Below are 16,256 nucleotides of genomic sequence, written 5' to 3'. Positions count from 1 at the left end.
TACTGTTATTGTCGCAATTGAAATGCCATAAGCCTACGTTGCTGTATTAGTTTACAAATTGTGAAAAATTAAATTAAATTCGAATTTCGCGGGCAGGCCGGTCTCATGCCCCTTAAAAAAATAGAAAATCCACAGACCGGCCATAGAGTATGCAATCACTACGTTATAAGACACAGATTAATAACATAAGACCAGCCCTGACAGTTTCGCCTGTGTTGGCGTTTGCTGGCGCGCGTGCCAGACGAGAGAGAAAAAAAAAAGATTGGCTGAGTAAACCTAGAAAGGACTTCGTCTGTGTTGGTGTTAGCTGGCGGGCGTGCTCTGCCTTTTTGGAGTGTTTTTTTTTTAAACTGACTGAAAAGCGCTCCAAAGGGGTACCGTGCGTATGTCGGCGAGTGCAGGCACAGACGGGGTCCATCCATACTTGAATAGTTTAACTAACTTGTTACAAATAACTACAAACGTGACATTGGCTAATTTTTGTAAAGCCAGACGAGAGTAAAAAAAAAAAAAATTGGAAAATGTAGAAGAATATTTTGATGCAGTGATGCCAACTTAGCAACTTTATAGCTAGATCTAGCTATTATTTGGTGACAGACAGCCACAATTTAATGAAACTTGTAGCTAAACTTTTTAGCTACTTTTTCTAGCAACTTCCACTGCCTCATTCAAATGCAGAGGTAGAGAGGTTATTCTCTCAAATGAATTTAGTGAAAAATAAGCTAAGTTTGTTAACTCTGAACTCATTCCTCCGCAGTAGAGACTTCCTCAGGAAAAGTGGTAAATGTTGCTATAACTGTGTTTTGCCTAAAGATGTTCTGCATAAAATGGGTACTGCGGAAAAATATTCAAAACCAGCGCAAGACCCGGAACCCCAGCCATCGAAATCTTCCTATTTAATTAATTAGTTTTTAAATTATTTTTATCTTTTACTTTATTAATTTCTTATTATAAATTCTTTTGAGATTAAATTCTTTAACCACATTTTTTTTATTCAATGACGTACACCGATACTTTAGACATTTTTAACTTTAACAATGTTAGAATTAAGGAAAATAAAAATGATTCTTAGAAATTGTCATTTTATTGTCACTTACCATAATACCAAGTTCGTTAAATATTCTTTGCCTAAGTTTTAACATTTAGCACTATCTAGCAACTTTTTGGGGTAAAAAAAACTGGCAATCTAGCAACATTTTGAAAAATATCTAGCAACTGGGAAAGCTAGCAGTAACAGTCAACAGAAGAAGCACAAAGTGCAATAATTTGAACTTATCACTCCAAGATGGACAAGTCTACATATGATATCGACTGCCTCACAGAACCCAAGGAGGAAATGATAGACGACCTGGTGATAACCGACCACTGTGAGGATAACATGGACATCATACCTAAGATTGAGGAACTAACCCACGAGTCTACATGTGATGCCTACTTCCTCATAGGATACAAGGAGGAAGTGCTGGAAGACAAAGTGATAACCAACGTCTGTGAGGATGACACGGACGTTATACCCAAGGAAGAGCTAACCAACACTAGTTTACACCTTGATGATGATCTGAGTGTTCACAAAGTGGACATGGTCATGCCCATCAAGACAGAACTAATTTTAAGTAAAAACATCACTCAAATACGCAGACAATACGAGTCATCTGAACATACAAGTTCACCAGACAAGGATGTGTGTGTGGAACACTCAGTGGTAGGGATTAAAGTGAGTAACCTGTATAAATAACATGAAAAACTAACTGACTCATAACATACAAGCTCAAACTTCTGGACCTAGAAACATAAGATTTTGCATATTAGGTTTTTATTTATTTACTAACCCCAACCCAAAAAGAGGGGTGTTATAAGTTTGACGTGTGTATCTGCCTGTCTATCTGTCTGTGGAACACTCAGTTGTGCAGATTAATTTATTAATTTATTTATTTATTTATTTATGTACCGCCCACAGAGTTACACATTTAGATTAAATACATGTTGTTCCTTAAATTCTAGGGCTCTTATGCAACTCCACTTACGGGCAGTCACAGCATACATTAACATAAACATAAGTCGTACAGTAAAATATAAAATATAATATAATTGCTAACCTAAGGAATATGAAAAAATACCTAAGTTATAAATTTTAAAAGAATATAATAAGATGGAAATTAAAGTGAGTTTTCTGTATAAATAACACGAGAAACTTAATGACCTGATGTAATGTACAGCTAAAACTGCTGGGCCTAGAAATTTGATATCTGCATGTAGATTTTCTTATATTTTTTAATTGTGGTCCCATGACCCTTCCCGTAGTCCCTGTAAGATAAATGAACAAATAAAAAAACTCCTGTGAGTTTTTTTTCTTACTTGTGGTCCTTCCGAAAAATATTACAGTGGGAGAAGGTCTTAGTCCTGGGAAGTTGTTTGTTAATTAATGGGGTGGCAAATATTATTGGGCTGGGGCTCCATATCTTAAAATCTTTACAGCGATGTATGTCTGAAGGAGCTGTTAGATGTGGCTTGTGTTTGTTGCAGCAAGAGCGGTACAACGACGCGGGTGTGAACACAGACTGCACATCACACGGTAAGTGTTGCATCGCAGTACACAGGGTTCAAAGCCATGATACGGTTCAGGTAAGAACCTATTCACTGGCAGGTCATGATGATAAGTATTGAGTTATCACACTTCACACTATCACACTAATATTATAAAGGCGAAAGTTTGTATGTGTGTGTGTGTATGTTTGTTACTCCTTCACGCAAAAACTACTGGATGGATTTGGCTGAAATTTGGAATGGAGATAGATAATATCCTGGATTAGCTACTTTTTATCCCGGAAAATCAAAGAGTTCCCACGGGATTTCAAAAAACCTAAATCCACGCGGGCGAAGTCGCGGGCATCGGCTAGTTACAACTAATTAAAAGCAGTGCTGTTAATTTATGCATCTATGACCATTTAAAAAAAAACATGAGATAAAGCTAATAACTTTTTTCTAAATATTGGATAGAATCAGGCGTTACTTTGCGGAAGTTCATGTTTAGCAAGAAACAGTTAAAAATTATTTTGCTATAATCCGCCAACAGGATAAATCTGTATGGTCAAACATGCAGTTACAAGCTAAGCACCGCTTACCTCCCCAACCAAGCAATAAAGCCAAGTTCCCAAGCAAGCAATGCTGTATTGTAAAGTCGAAATCTCCTGAGGATGCTCCGGTGTCGGGGCGAAACGTGCGTCGAGAGTAGTGGAAAAGTCTTGTGTGGTGTTGCATGTGAATGGTGGTGGCAGTGCTTGCTTGGGAACTTGGCTTTATTGCTTGGTTGGGGAGGTAAGCGGTGCTTAGCCTGTAACTGCATGTTTGACCATACAGATTTATCCTGTTGGCGGATTATAGCAAAATAATTTTTAACTGTTTCTTGTTTTTTCTAAATTTTCTACAAGTATACGGTGTAGAAGTACCCTCTACCTGCTGCACTTTTCTAGTTAGTTTTTTTTTCTCTTACCATAAAGCTCCATTATGTAATGGCAGCTTTATTGCTATTACCATCTAGCCTATGGGCTAATCCATACTATATACTATTATACTATAATATTATAAATGTGAAAGTGTGTCTGTCTGTCTGTCTGCTATGTTTTCACGGCCCACCCGCTGAACCGATTTTAATGAAATTTGGTACAGACATGGGATACATCCCGGGGAAGGACATAGGCTACTTTTTATCCCGGAAAATCCAAGAGTTCCTACGGGATTTAAAAAAATCGAAATCCACGCGGGCGAAGCCGCGGGCATCCTCTAGTTTACAATAATATGCCATACTGTATACAAGCAATTGCAGCGCCGTGTATTGCTAGAGCGAGTCAGATCCAAGCTTTTTTGGTCTATCTAATCAAAATCTAATTTACAGTCCAATAACTGTTGTTAGTTTATTCTAATATGCTTACAGTTCACTATGTTGTTGTGACCTATATAAAAATAAAGTAGCACAAACACTTTTATCTAGTGTAAGGTTACTTTTAAAAATTGATTTGAATTGTCAACAATAATATAAAATTATTAATTTATCTAATGAAGGTAGTTTGATAAAATCGATATTTGGCTCATTCGATGTCATACAATCTGTTGCTAGGAGGCCAACAAGATTGAACTTGCATAAATATGGGTGTTTTGAAGGTTTTAGTTTAGTCTCCATCTGAGATTCGGGGCGATATCGCATATTTTCGGTATTTGGATTGTGAACTGGATAATTAGATGTCGTGATAGCAATCGTGCTCTAATTAAATTATTTATTTTGGCATTAGTTTGTTGAGATTAAAACTCTCGGATAACCTCTACACATTGAAGTTGTGTTTTTTGTGTTGGTTTTGGGAGGACATTCCAATAATTCGATAAAAATATTTAAATAATACCGGCTTTTCTGAGTGACGCCAATACTAGTTAGTTTGAAATTGTTTTTTTTTATTTTCAGAAGCTCCTCCCCCGAAGAAATGTTCACAGAGCCAACGCCGTAAATCCGCTAAGAAAGAGTTACTTTCATTTTGCAATATTTGCGAGATACAATTTAAAAACAAAAGAACTTTAGATTGCCACATGAGGACTCACATTAGTAAGACAATGTATTCCTGTGACATTTGTAAAAATAAATACACACAAAAATGCCATTTAATAAGGCACATGATAGCTCACACCGATGAAAAACCGTTTTCTTGTGAAATTTGTCGGAAGAACTTTTCACGAAAAGATTGTCTCGTTACACATATGGGAACTCATAAGGGCGATCATCGGTATTCTTGTGAAATTTGTCAGAAGAACTTTTCACAAAAACATTACTTATCTGTACACATGAGAACACATAGGGGTGATCAACCATACTCCTGTGAAATTTGTCAGAATAAATTTACACAAATAGGTACCTTAAATAGACACATGAGAACTCATATGGGCAAAAAACCATTTTCCTGTGACATTTGTCAGAAGAACTATACACAAAAAAGTTGTTTAGCTAGACACATGAGAACTCATGTGGGTGGTAAATCTCTTTCTTGTGACTTTTGCCAGACGAACTTCACAAAAAAAAGTTGTTTAGCCAGACACATGAGAACTCATATGGGCGAGAAATCATTTTCTTGTGAAATTTGTCAGAAGAATTATACACATAAAAGTTGTTTGACTAGACACATGAGAACTCATGAGGGCGTTAAATCTCTCTCATGTGACTTTTGTCAGACGAAATTTACACAAAAAAGTTGTTTAGCTGGACACATGAGAACTCATATGGGCGAGAAACCATTTTCTTGTGAAATTTGTCAGAAAAATTATACACATAAAAGTTGTTTGAATAGACACATGAAAACTCATGAGGGCGTTAAATCTCTCTCATGTGACTTTTGTCAGACGAAATTTTCACAAAAAAGTTGTTTAGCTAGACACATGAGAAGTAATTCGGGCGTCAAATCTTTTCCTTGTGACGTTTGTCAGAAGAACTATCCACAAAAAAGTTGTTTAACCAGACACATGAGAACTCATGTGGGTGTTAGGTATTTTTCACGTGACATGGCAATGTCAGAAAACAAAGAAAAGTAATTTAACAACACAGCAAAGTTACATCGGATTTGGAATGAACCCGGGTTCTATCAAATCAAATCAATTTATGGCTTGTTCACACAGGCTGCGTAAGCGTAGACGTAGCGCGTACCATTGCGTTGTAATGTATGGAACTGTATGAACCATGGCACACCGCTTGCGTAAAGCGTGGACGTATGCGTAACCCAGTGTGTTAGGGGTTTACGCGCGTCACTACGCACGTGTCACGTGTACGTGCTTGGTGTGAATCGGCCATTATTCAAAATTACCATGCTACTAATATTATTAACGCGAGGGTTTGTATGTATGGATGTTTGTTACTCTTTCACGCAAGAACTACTGGACGGATTGGGCTGAAATTGGGAATGAAGATTGATTATACCCTGGATTAACACATAGGCAACTTTTATCCCGGGTTCCCACGGGATCTGAACCGATTTTAAAAATTCTTTCACTAGTAAAAAGCGACAATAGCCTATATTTCATTTACACAAAAATTAGAGATCCTTACGAAAATTGTAGGTAATTATTTGAATTAACAGGGCTCTCTCCGTCACTCGTTTCATACAATCGTAGTTCCAATTTCATTTGAATATTAAGCAACCAAAGTCCATGAAATTTTGCAGACATATTCTAGAAACTAATATCTGTATATGTGGTGTTTTAGATTTTTCTAAAAGTATGTAGTTTTAAAATTACAGGGGCTCCTTTGAGCCCCTGTAATTCAAGTCTTTACTTGTATGAAATTTTTTAAGACCGCGTAACTTTGAAACCGAATATTTTAGCGTGGATTTAGGTTATTCGGAATCCCGTGGGAACTCTTTGATTTTCCGGGATAAAAAGTAGCCTATGTGCTAATCCAGGATATTATTTATCTATCTCCATTCCGAATTTCAGCCAAATCCGTCCAGTGGTTTTGTGTGAAGGAGTAACAGACATACACACACACAAACTTTCCCCTTTATAATATTAGTGTGAAGTGTGATATCTTTTAAGATCAATTACTCCTCCTAATTGAGCCTCACAATTACCATTTTTATGATTTTTAAACGTGGTTTAAAACAAAGCTTTACTTTCGAAGATGTTTTGTTGACATAGTATTAATCCTTAACAAAATAAAATAGTTGATCTTCTTAAGTGTTTAATTTAGACCAAAATTGCCCTATGTATGATTAACCCCCGACCCAAAAAAGAGGGGCGTTATAAGTTTGACGTGTGTATCTGTGTTTCTGTGCTCTCGTTCGAGAGTAGTATGTTCCTTGTTTCTGTGTATCTGTCTGTGGCATCATAGCTCCTAAACTAATGAACCGATTTTAATTTATTTTTTTTTGTTTGAAAGGTAGCTTGATCGAGAGTGTTCTTAGCTATAGTCCAAGAAAATCGGTTCAGCCGTTGGAAAGTTATCAGCTCTTTTCTAGTTACTGTAACCTTCACTAATTGTCGGGGGTGTTATAAATTTTTAATTTACACTTGTTATTTAATGGTGTTTATTTGTACGTAGTGATATTAAGCTACAATATCAATTATCATCGTCAAATCCAATAAAACGCTTTCTGACCAACAGAATTGTTCACATATGGAATTTTCCCAAGGATGTGGTTATGTCACCTCTTCATACAATCGTAGTTCCAATTTCATTTGAATGTTAAGCAACCAAAGTCCATGAAATTTTGAAGACATATTCTAGAAACTAATATCTGTGTCTGTGGTGTTTTAGATTTTTCTAAAAATATGTAGTTTTAAAATTACAGGACCTAAAAGATTTGTATGTAAATTTTTAAGACCGCGTAACTTTGAAACCTAATATTTTAACAGAAATCTGGAAAACCACAGACATAGATATTAGTTTCTAGAATATGTCTGCAAAATTTCATGCACTTTGGTTGCTTAATATTCATATGAAATTGGAACTACGTTTGTATGAAGCGAGTGACGGAGAGACCCCTCAATTTTCTCAGCATTTCTCAGTTGTCTTGATTTTTTTTACGACTCTGGATTCTCCTTCGTGTGTTAGTCTGCCGTACCACAGATTAATTTTTTTGTTTCATTAACTGGTTGTGTTGTACGGCTCTGGGGACTTCGTCTGTGATGGCGTTTGCTGGCGCGCGTGCTGTGCTTGTTTGGAGTGTTTTTTTTTGTTAAGAGTGGCTGGTTTTTGTGTTAGTTGGTGTTTTTTGGTGGTGGAACTGACTGGGAAGCGCTCGAAAGGGGCGCCGCGCGTATGTCGGCGGGCGCCGGCGCAGACGGAGTCCATACTTGTATAAATTCAATAACTTGAAAATATCACAAACTTGACATTGGTTAATCAGAGTAAAGCCAAATTTAAAGAAAAAAAAAAACGGCTCTGGGACAAACCACAATGCCACAACCACAGACCGTCGTGACAAACACAGACCAATAACAAATTGGTTTTTGGTACCTACTTAATATATTTGTTGTGGATTATTTTATTGATTGTTGTTACTATTTACTAGAAGCAAAATAAGAAGTTGGTTGTTAACTAGTCTAATTAAAATGTGAATTGTGATGGATCCTGGTACGGACCGGTATTGATTTATAATTCGTTCTCATCTAACAGTTCAGTGCCTGTAAACATCTTATATTAATATTAATATGTAATACCTGTAAACATGGTGTGAACTGTAAACTGTGAATTTCACGCGGCCACGGCAAGGTAATTTATAAAGATCTGTGATGAAAACTACTTAGTTATGTAAGCCGGGTGCGTCTTATAAAGTTGCGTTTTCCTTAGTTTGCATAAAAGATAAACAAATAGCAGAAACCCTCTCCGATCAACCTGAATTTTTAACCCTCGACCCAAATAGAGGGGTGTTATAAGTTTGACGTGTGTATCTGTGTATCTGTCTGTGGCATCGTAGCTCCTGAACTAATGAACCAATTTTAATTTAGTTTTTTTTTGTTTGAAAGGTGGCTTGATTGAGTGTTCTTAGCTATAATCCAAGCAGTTCTGCCGTTTGAAAGTTATCAGCTCTTTTCTAGTTACTGTAACCTTCACTTGTGGGGGGTGTTATAAATTTTTAATTTACAATCGTAAAGATCTGTGAAGAACACTACTTATGAAAGCTGGGTGCGTCTTCTTACATAGTTGTGTTTTCCTTAGTTTGCTTAAAACATAAACAAATAGCAGAAACCCTCTCGGATCAACTTGAATTTTTGGTTGCTGTGGCTGAAATTCAGTCAGTCAGTGTAGAAACCAAGGAGGTATCACACTAATATTATAAAGGCGAAAGTTTGTATGTGTGTGTGTGTGTGTGTGTGTGTGTGTGTATGTTTGTTACTCCTTCACGCAAAAACTACTTGACGGATTTGGCTGAAATTTGGAATGGAGATAGATAATATCCTGGATTAGCACATAGGCTACTTTTTATCCCGGAAAATCAAAGAGTTCCCACGGGATTCCAAACCTAAATCCACGCGGGTGAAGTCGCGGGCATCGGCTAGTGGGTTTATAAAAGCTCCCATATCCCTTCCAGGTTTAAAACCCGCTTACATCTTAGACTGCATTATCACTTACCACCAGGTGAGATGGCAGTCAAGGGCTAACTTGTATTTGAATAAATTAAAAACAAAATAAAGTTGAAAACTATACTGTGATCATCTTAACAAACGTGGAAATATTAGAGTAAAATTGTTTTTCTGTCGCTTGGTATATTTTAATGTTGTAGTACATTTATATTTATGAACTCAGAATTTTCTCCTCTTTCATTTGACATCCCACTTGATACAATAGCAAAAAAAAAAATTCGAACCTCCACTTTTTTTGATGTAACATCTGTTAGGTCAATTTTTTCGTATAAAGTGTAGCCTATGTCACCCGGACCTTTACGACGAATCACTTGATACCTCATTCATCAAAATGGGCCCAGTAGTTTAGGCGCTACGGTGGAACACACAGAATGTCAATACAAACATACATAGACTGCTAAAATCATAACCCTAGGCTTGGCTGCAGTGGGGTAAAAAATTGTGCAATTAAAAAAATTGTTTTACAGAACATGAGCAAGTTGCAACTAGTGCAATAAGTTGAACTTAGCACGCCAAGATAGAATAGAATAGAACAAAATTTATTCGTTGAAACCGACACATAAACATAGTATTACAAATAATGACGCTTATACAAAACTAAAAATAAAAAATAATAAAAATAAAAATAAAAAATATAAAACCTAAAATATAAAATCTATACTTACTAATAAATAAAATTGGAGTGTCTGTCTGTAATTTCGAAATAACTACCGCATTTTAAGGTCATATGGTTATTTGAACGATACTATAACTGAATCACACGTTTTTAAAATTTTTGTCTGTCTGTCTGTCTGTCTGTCTGTCTGTCTGTCTGTCTGTCTGTCTGTCTGTCTGTCTGTTTGAAAAGGCTAATCTTGGGAACGGCTGAACCGATTTTGACGGGATTTTCACAGACAAGTAGAGAATTGACCAGGGAGTGACATAGGCTACTTTTTTAACCGACTTTCAAAAAGGGAGTTGTGTTTTTCTACCCATGTACACCGAAATCTCCGAGATTTCTGAACTGATTTGCGTCATTTCTTTTTTAATCGATAGAGGAACTTTGCGACATTGTTTCATAAAAAATTTGGAGTCCAACTCCTCAATCCTGATGCTGCAGGGGATCTGACCAATCCACGCGGGCGAAGCTGCGGGCATCAGCTAGTTTAAAATATAAAACTTAAAAACTAACTTAACTTAAACAGGTTAAGATGGAGGCACCTCACAAGTCTACATGTGATGCCGACTTCCTCATAGAACCCAAGCAGGAAATCCTGGACGAGGAAGTGGTAACCGATGACTGTGATGATGACACCGACGTTATACCCAAGGAAGAACTATCCAGCACTGGTCTACACCGTGATGATCTGAGTGAACACACCGTGGACATGGTCATGCCCATCAAGACAGAACCAACTTCTAGTGTCAACATTGCTCAACTACGCAGGCAATACGAGTTATCTGAACATGGGAGTGTTTCAGACAAGGACGTGGTACACACAATGGTGGAAATTACAGTGAGTTACCTGTATAAATAACAAGAGAGATATATATATATCTCTCTTGTTATATTCTCTTCTCTTCTCTCTCTCTCTCTTCTCTTCTCTTCTCTCTCTCTCTTTCTCTCTCTCTCTCTTCTTCTCTCTTCTCTCTTGTTCTCTTGTTATATAGATATATATATATTTATATATATATATATTTATATATATATATATATATATATTTAGATATTTATTGTATAGTATGTACCTATTAGAGTGTATGTTTATGTATACCTAATTGTATAATATAAAGCTGCACGACGACTCCTCGTCTTATAGTTCTGTAGTTTCGAACATACGGGTTACCTGGGAGAGATCACTTTAGTGATAAGGTCGCCCTTTGCATTTCTAAAATTGTATCATTTATTATCTTTGTATTTTTTGTGCAATAAAGCTGTTTAAATAAATAAATAAATAAGAGAGACTAAAAACTAACTGACAGAATTAACTTTTTTTTTTTTTATTCACTATAGCTAAGCGCTCACTCCGTCTGTGATGGCGTTTGCTGGCGCGCGTGCTGTGCTTGTTTGGAGTGTTTTTTTTTGTTAAGAGTGGATGGTTTTTGTGTTAGTTGGTGTTTTTTGGTGGTGGAACTGACTGGGAAGCGCTCTAAAGGGGCGCCGCGCGTATGTCGGCGGGCGCCGGCGCAGACGGAGTCCATACTTGTATAGATTCAATAACTTGAAAATAACTACAAACTTGACATTGGCTAATCAGAGTAAAGCCAGATTTAAGGAAAAAAATAAAAAAATATAGCTAAGCGCTTGACCACAATCACACCTGGTGGAAAGTGATGATGTGGTCTAAGGTGGGACGCGTTTACCTAGAAGGTGCCTATTCACTCTTGTTTTAAAGATACTATAGTTAGTTTAGATATAGATATAGTGACAGTGGCATTGATTCTGATGTTTTTCTCTGTTGCAGCTGGAGCAGTACGACGACGCGAGTGTGAACGTGAACTGCACATCAGGCGGTAAGTGACTTCACACCATTCAGAATAGCTATGAGGGCCGACGACCTCCCACTGCTAAGCAAGCAGGAAAAGCCAGCCACCAAGCAAGCAAGAAAATAGTGTTCTATCACACTAATTAATTAATAAAATTTCAATCCTTAGAATCCATAGCCTATTTTATATTTTACTAGCTGGCGCCCGCGACTTCGTCTGCTTGGATTTAGGTTTTTCAAAATCCCATAGAAACTCTTTGATTTTCGGGATAAAAAGTAGCTTATGTGTTAATCCAGGGTATAATCTATCTCCATTCCGAATTTCAGCCAAATCCGTTTTGTAGTTTTTGCATGAAAGAGTAACAAATATACACACATACACACAAACTTTCGTCTATATAATATTAGTGTGAAGTGTGATTTGAATAGGTTACCTTCATTTGTGAGAACTGCTTTATCTCTGGTAACATTAAGAAATATCATAATTCCACAGAATTAAAAATCAGACTAAACAGTATAATTTTTCAGTAGTTTTTAGGGTTCTGTACCTCAAAAGGAAAAACGGAACCCTAATAGGATCACTTTGTTGTCTGTCTGTCAAGAAACCTATAGGGTACTTCCCGTTGTTCTAGAATCATGAAATTTGGTAGTTAGGTAGGTCTTATAGCACAAGTACAGGATTAAATCTTAAACCGCGAATTTGTGGTCACATCATTTAAAAAATAAATAAAATATGTATCAATTTTCAAAGTAAGATAACTATACCAAGTGGGGTATCTTATGAAAGGGCTTTACTTGTACATTCTAAAACAGATTTATGTATATAGTTTTTGATTTATCGTGCAAAACGTTGGAAAAAATACCCGAGTACGGAACCCTCAGTGCGCGAGTCTGACTCACACTTGGCCGGTTTTTCAAAGATTTTTTTCCTTTCAGACTCTCCTTTGCCGAAGAAAATTCAGAGACACGCTAGAGCCACTGAGCAAAAGGAACTCCCCTCTTGCAACATTTGCCAGAAACAGTTTCCATACATGAGCGCCTTAGTTCTCCACATGCGAACTCACACTGGTGAAACTCCATATTCCTGTGACCTTTGCCAGAAAAAATATGCACGAAAGAACAATTACATCGACCACATGAATATACATACTGGTGCGAAAACGTATACTTGTGGAGTATGCTTGAAAACTTTTACATTGAAACGGTATTTGATGAAGCATTCGAGAACTCACACGGATAAAAAACCGTTTGCTTGCAGCTTGTGCCCGAAGAAATATACGAATAACACCAATTTAATTTATCACACGATGACTCACACTGGCCACAAACCGTTTTCTTGTGAAATATGTCAGAGGAAGTTTATAAGGAAAAGCAAATTTAAGGAGCACATGAGAACTCACACTGGTGAGATGTATTTGTGTTCCCTATGCCCGAAGAAGTTTACTGATCGGAGCAGTCTAACGTGTCACATGAGAACTCACACGGGTGACAGACCGTATGCTTGTGGCTTGTGTCCGATGGACTATGGCGATAGGAGCAGCCTGGCGTATCATATGCGAACTCACACGGGTTATACTCTGTACACTTGTGATGTGTGTCAGAAGAAATATACTAAAAATAGTAATTTAACTAAGCATGTGAGGAATTGCCATAGTTAGAAACCTTTTTTTTTTTTTTATTACTATTTTATCTGTTGCTATTTACATTGCAACAACCTTAACAACTATCACTTATAATATTAATATTGTAATATACTTAATCTAAACTTAAACCTATTTTTTTTTTTAAGTTCCCAGCTCTTTATCCTCTATCGTTGCATTGCAGAAACCTTATTTATTTATTTTATTGATTGATAATGTATACCCGGAGGTGTTACAGATATGCCAAATTTGCTCTATGGTTTACAAAAAATTAATTGATTATAACAAACAAAAACAAAAAAGTAAAAAAAAAATGTCTATGCCAGGATTAAACCTATTTAAAACATTTACTTGTGATGTTTGTCAGAAGAAATATACTAAGAATAGTAATTTAACTAAGCATGTGAGGAATTGCCATAGTTAGAAACCTTATTTTGTTTATTGATAATGTATACCCCGGGAGATAATATAACAGTTGCCCAATTTGCTCTATGGTTTACAAAAAATTAATTAATTATAACGAACAAAAACAAAAAGTAAAAAAAAAACTGTTGTCTATGGCATGATTAATTAAACCCATTTAAAAACATTTGAATATTCTATAGTGAATTACATGAGAACTCACACGGGTGAGAAAATGTATTTGTGCCCCCTATGCCCGAAGTTTACTGATCGGAGCAGTCTAACGTGTCACATGAGAACTCACACGGGTGACAGACCGTATGCTTGTGGCTTGTGTCCGATGGACTATGGCGATAGGAGCAGCCTGGCGTATCATATGCGAACTCACACGGGATATACTCTGTACACTTGTGATGTGTGTCAGAAGAAATATACTAAGAATAGTAATTTAACTAAGCATGTGAGGAATTGCCATAGTTAGAAACCTTATTTTGTTTATTTATTTTATTGATTGATAATGTATACCCGGGGAGATAATAAAAAAGTAAAAAAAAAAAATTGTCTATGCCAGGATTAAACCTATTTAAAACATTTACTTGTGATGGGTGTCAGAAGAAATATACTAAGAATATTAATTTGACTAAGCACGTGAGGAATTGCCATAGTTAGAAACCTTGTTTATTTATTTTCTTGATTGATAATGTATACCCGGAGGTGTTACAGTTTCCCAATTTGCTCTCTGAGCTACAAAAAATTTATTAATTATAACAAATAAAAACAAAAAGTAAAAAAAAAATTGTCTATGCCAGGATTAATTTATGATTATGGCATGTATAACTTAAATGTGGCATGTATAACTTAATAAATGTGTAACTCTGTGGGCGGTACTATAGTAAATAAATAAATTAAACCTATTTAAAACATTTACTTGTGATGTTTGTCAGAAGAAATATACTAAGAATAGTAATTTAACTAAGCATGTGAGGAATTGCCATAGTTAGAAACCTTATTTTGTTTATTGATAATGTATACCCCGGGAGATAATATAACAGTTGCCCAATTTGCTCTATGGTTTACAAAAAATTAATTAATTATAACGAACAAAAACAAAAAGTAAAAAAAAAACTGTTGTCTATGGCATGATTAATTAAACCCATTTAAAAACATTTGAATATTCTATAGTGAATTACATGAGAACTCACACGGGTGAGAAAATGTATTTGTGCCCCCTATGCCCGAAGTTTACTGATCGGAGCAGTCTAACGTGTCACATGAGAACTCACACGGGTGACAGACCGTATGCTTGTGGCTTGTGTCCGATGGACTATGGCGATAGGAGCAGCCTGGCGTATCATATGCGAACTCACACGGGATATACTCTGTACACTTGTGATGTGTGTCAGAAGAAATATACTAAGAATAGTAATTTAACTAAGCATGTGAGAAATTGCCATAGTTAGAAACCTTATTTTGTTTATTTATTTTATTGATTGATAATGTATACCCGGGGAGATAATAAAAAAGTAAAAAAAAAAAATTGTCTATGCCAGGATTAAACCTATTTAAAACATTTACTTGTGATGGGTGTCAGAAGAAATATACTAAGAATATTAATTTGACTAAGCACGTGAGGAATTGCCATAGTTAGAAACCTTGTTTATTTATTTTCTTGATTGATAATGTATACCCGGAGGTGTTACAGTTTCCCAATTTGCTCTCTGAGCTACAAAAAATTTATTAATTATAACAAATAAAAACAAAAAGTAAAAAAAAAATTGTCTATGCCAGGATTAATTTATGATTATGGCATGTATAACTTAAATGTGGCATGTATAACTTAATAAATGTGTAACTCTGTGGGCGGTACTATAGTAAATAAATAAATTAAACCTATTTAAAACATTTACTTGTGATGTGTGTCAGAAGAAATATACTAAGAATAGTAATTTGACTAAGCATGTGAGGAATTGCCATAGTTAGACAAAAAATTAAATAATTATAACAAACAAAAACAAAAAGGGTAAAAAAAAACTGTTGTCTATGGGCATGATTAATTAAGCCCATATAAAACATTTGAATATTTTATAACTACATTTTTAAAATTTTTAACAATTAAAATTGAAAAAGTGTTCAGTGAATTACTTGAGAACTCAGACAGGTGGAAAACTGTATTTGTGTCCACTATGCCCGAAGAAGTTTACTGATAAGGATGATGCATCAGTCAAATTCAAATTCAAATCATTTTTATTCAAGTAAACTTTTACAAGTGCTTTCGAATCGTCAAAATTATCTACCACTGGTTCGGAATGCTGTTCCTACCGAGAAGAACCAACAAGAAACTCGGCGGTTGCTCTTTTCAAATGTACAATTTACAATAATATGCCATACTGTATACAAGCAATTGCAGCGCCGTGTATTGCTGGAGCGCATCAAATCCAAGCTTTTTTGTCATTTACATAATCTTCGATTGTATAATAAGCTTTTTTCAGGAGCATACTTTTAATAGATTTTTTAAACTTGTGTAAAGGCAAGTCTAAAATTGATTGTGGAATTTTATTATAAAATATTACACTCATTCCCACAAACGACTTTCCCACTTTCCTGAGGCGGAGCGTAGGATATGCGAGCCTATTAC

The 16,256-nt window shown here is 35.8% G+C and overlaps 1 protein-coding gene and 1 long non-coding RNA gene across 3 annotated transcripts; one reads left to right on the top strand and one right to left on the bottom strand.

The window, feature by feature from the left end:
* The first annotated feature begins 456 nt into the window (after nt 1–456).
* Nucleotides 457–13,824, top strand: LOC123879406 (gastrula zinc finger protein XlCGF57.1-like). Of its 2 annotated transcripts, XM_045927096.1 has the most exons (5): nt 514–545; nt 1,231–1,714; nt 11,559–11,607; nt 12,516–13,242; nt 13,417–13,824. In XM_045927096.1, the coding sequence occupies exons 2-4, from the start codon at nt 1,286–1,288 to the stop codon at nt 13,235–13,237; spliced, it is 1,200 nt and encodes a 399-aa protein (XP_045783052.1). In that variant the 5' UTR covers nt 514–545; nt 1,231–1,285; the 3' UTR covers nt 13,238–13,242; nt 13,417–13,824. The 2 variants fall into 2 exon arrangements, with proteins under 2 accessions (XP_045783051.1, XP_045783052.1); XM_045927095.1 differs by lacking the exons at nt 11,559–11,607; nt 12,516–13,242; nt 13,417–13,824 and adding exons at nt 2,524–2,572; nt 4,454–5,734 and having other exon boundaries at nt 457–545.
* On the bottom strand, nt 13,123–15,626 carry LOC123879441. Its single transcript, XR_006798996.1, has 5 exons — nt 15,512–15,626; nt 14,533–15,179; nt 14,107–14,200; nt 13,408–13,647; nt 13,123–13,241 (listed from the first exon to the last, which is right to left on the bottom strand). It is a non-coding gene; the product is annotated as an uncharacterized LOC123879441 (long non-coding RNA).
* Between the last annotated feature and the right edge of the window lie 630 nt (nt 15,627–16,256).

This window comes from Maniola jurtina, chromosome 28 (assembly GCF_905333055.1).
Source record: "Maniola jurtina chromosome 28, ilManJurt1.1, whole genome shotgun sequence".
In the NCBI taxonomy this organism is placed as follows: Eukaryota; Metazoa; Arthropoda; class Insecta; order Lepidoptera; family Nymphalidae; genus Maniola; species Maniola jurtina.
Note: the sequence above shows the minus strand (reverse complement) of the source record. Positions and strands in the feature narration are given on the sequence as shown.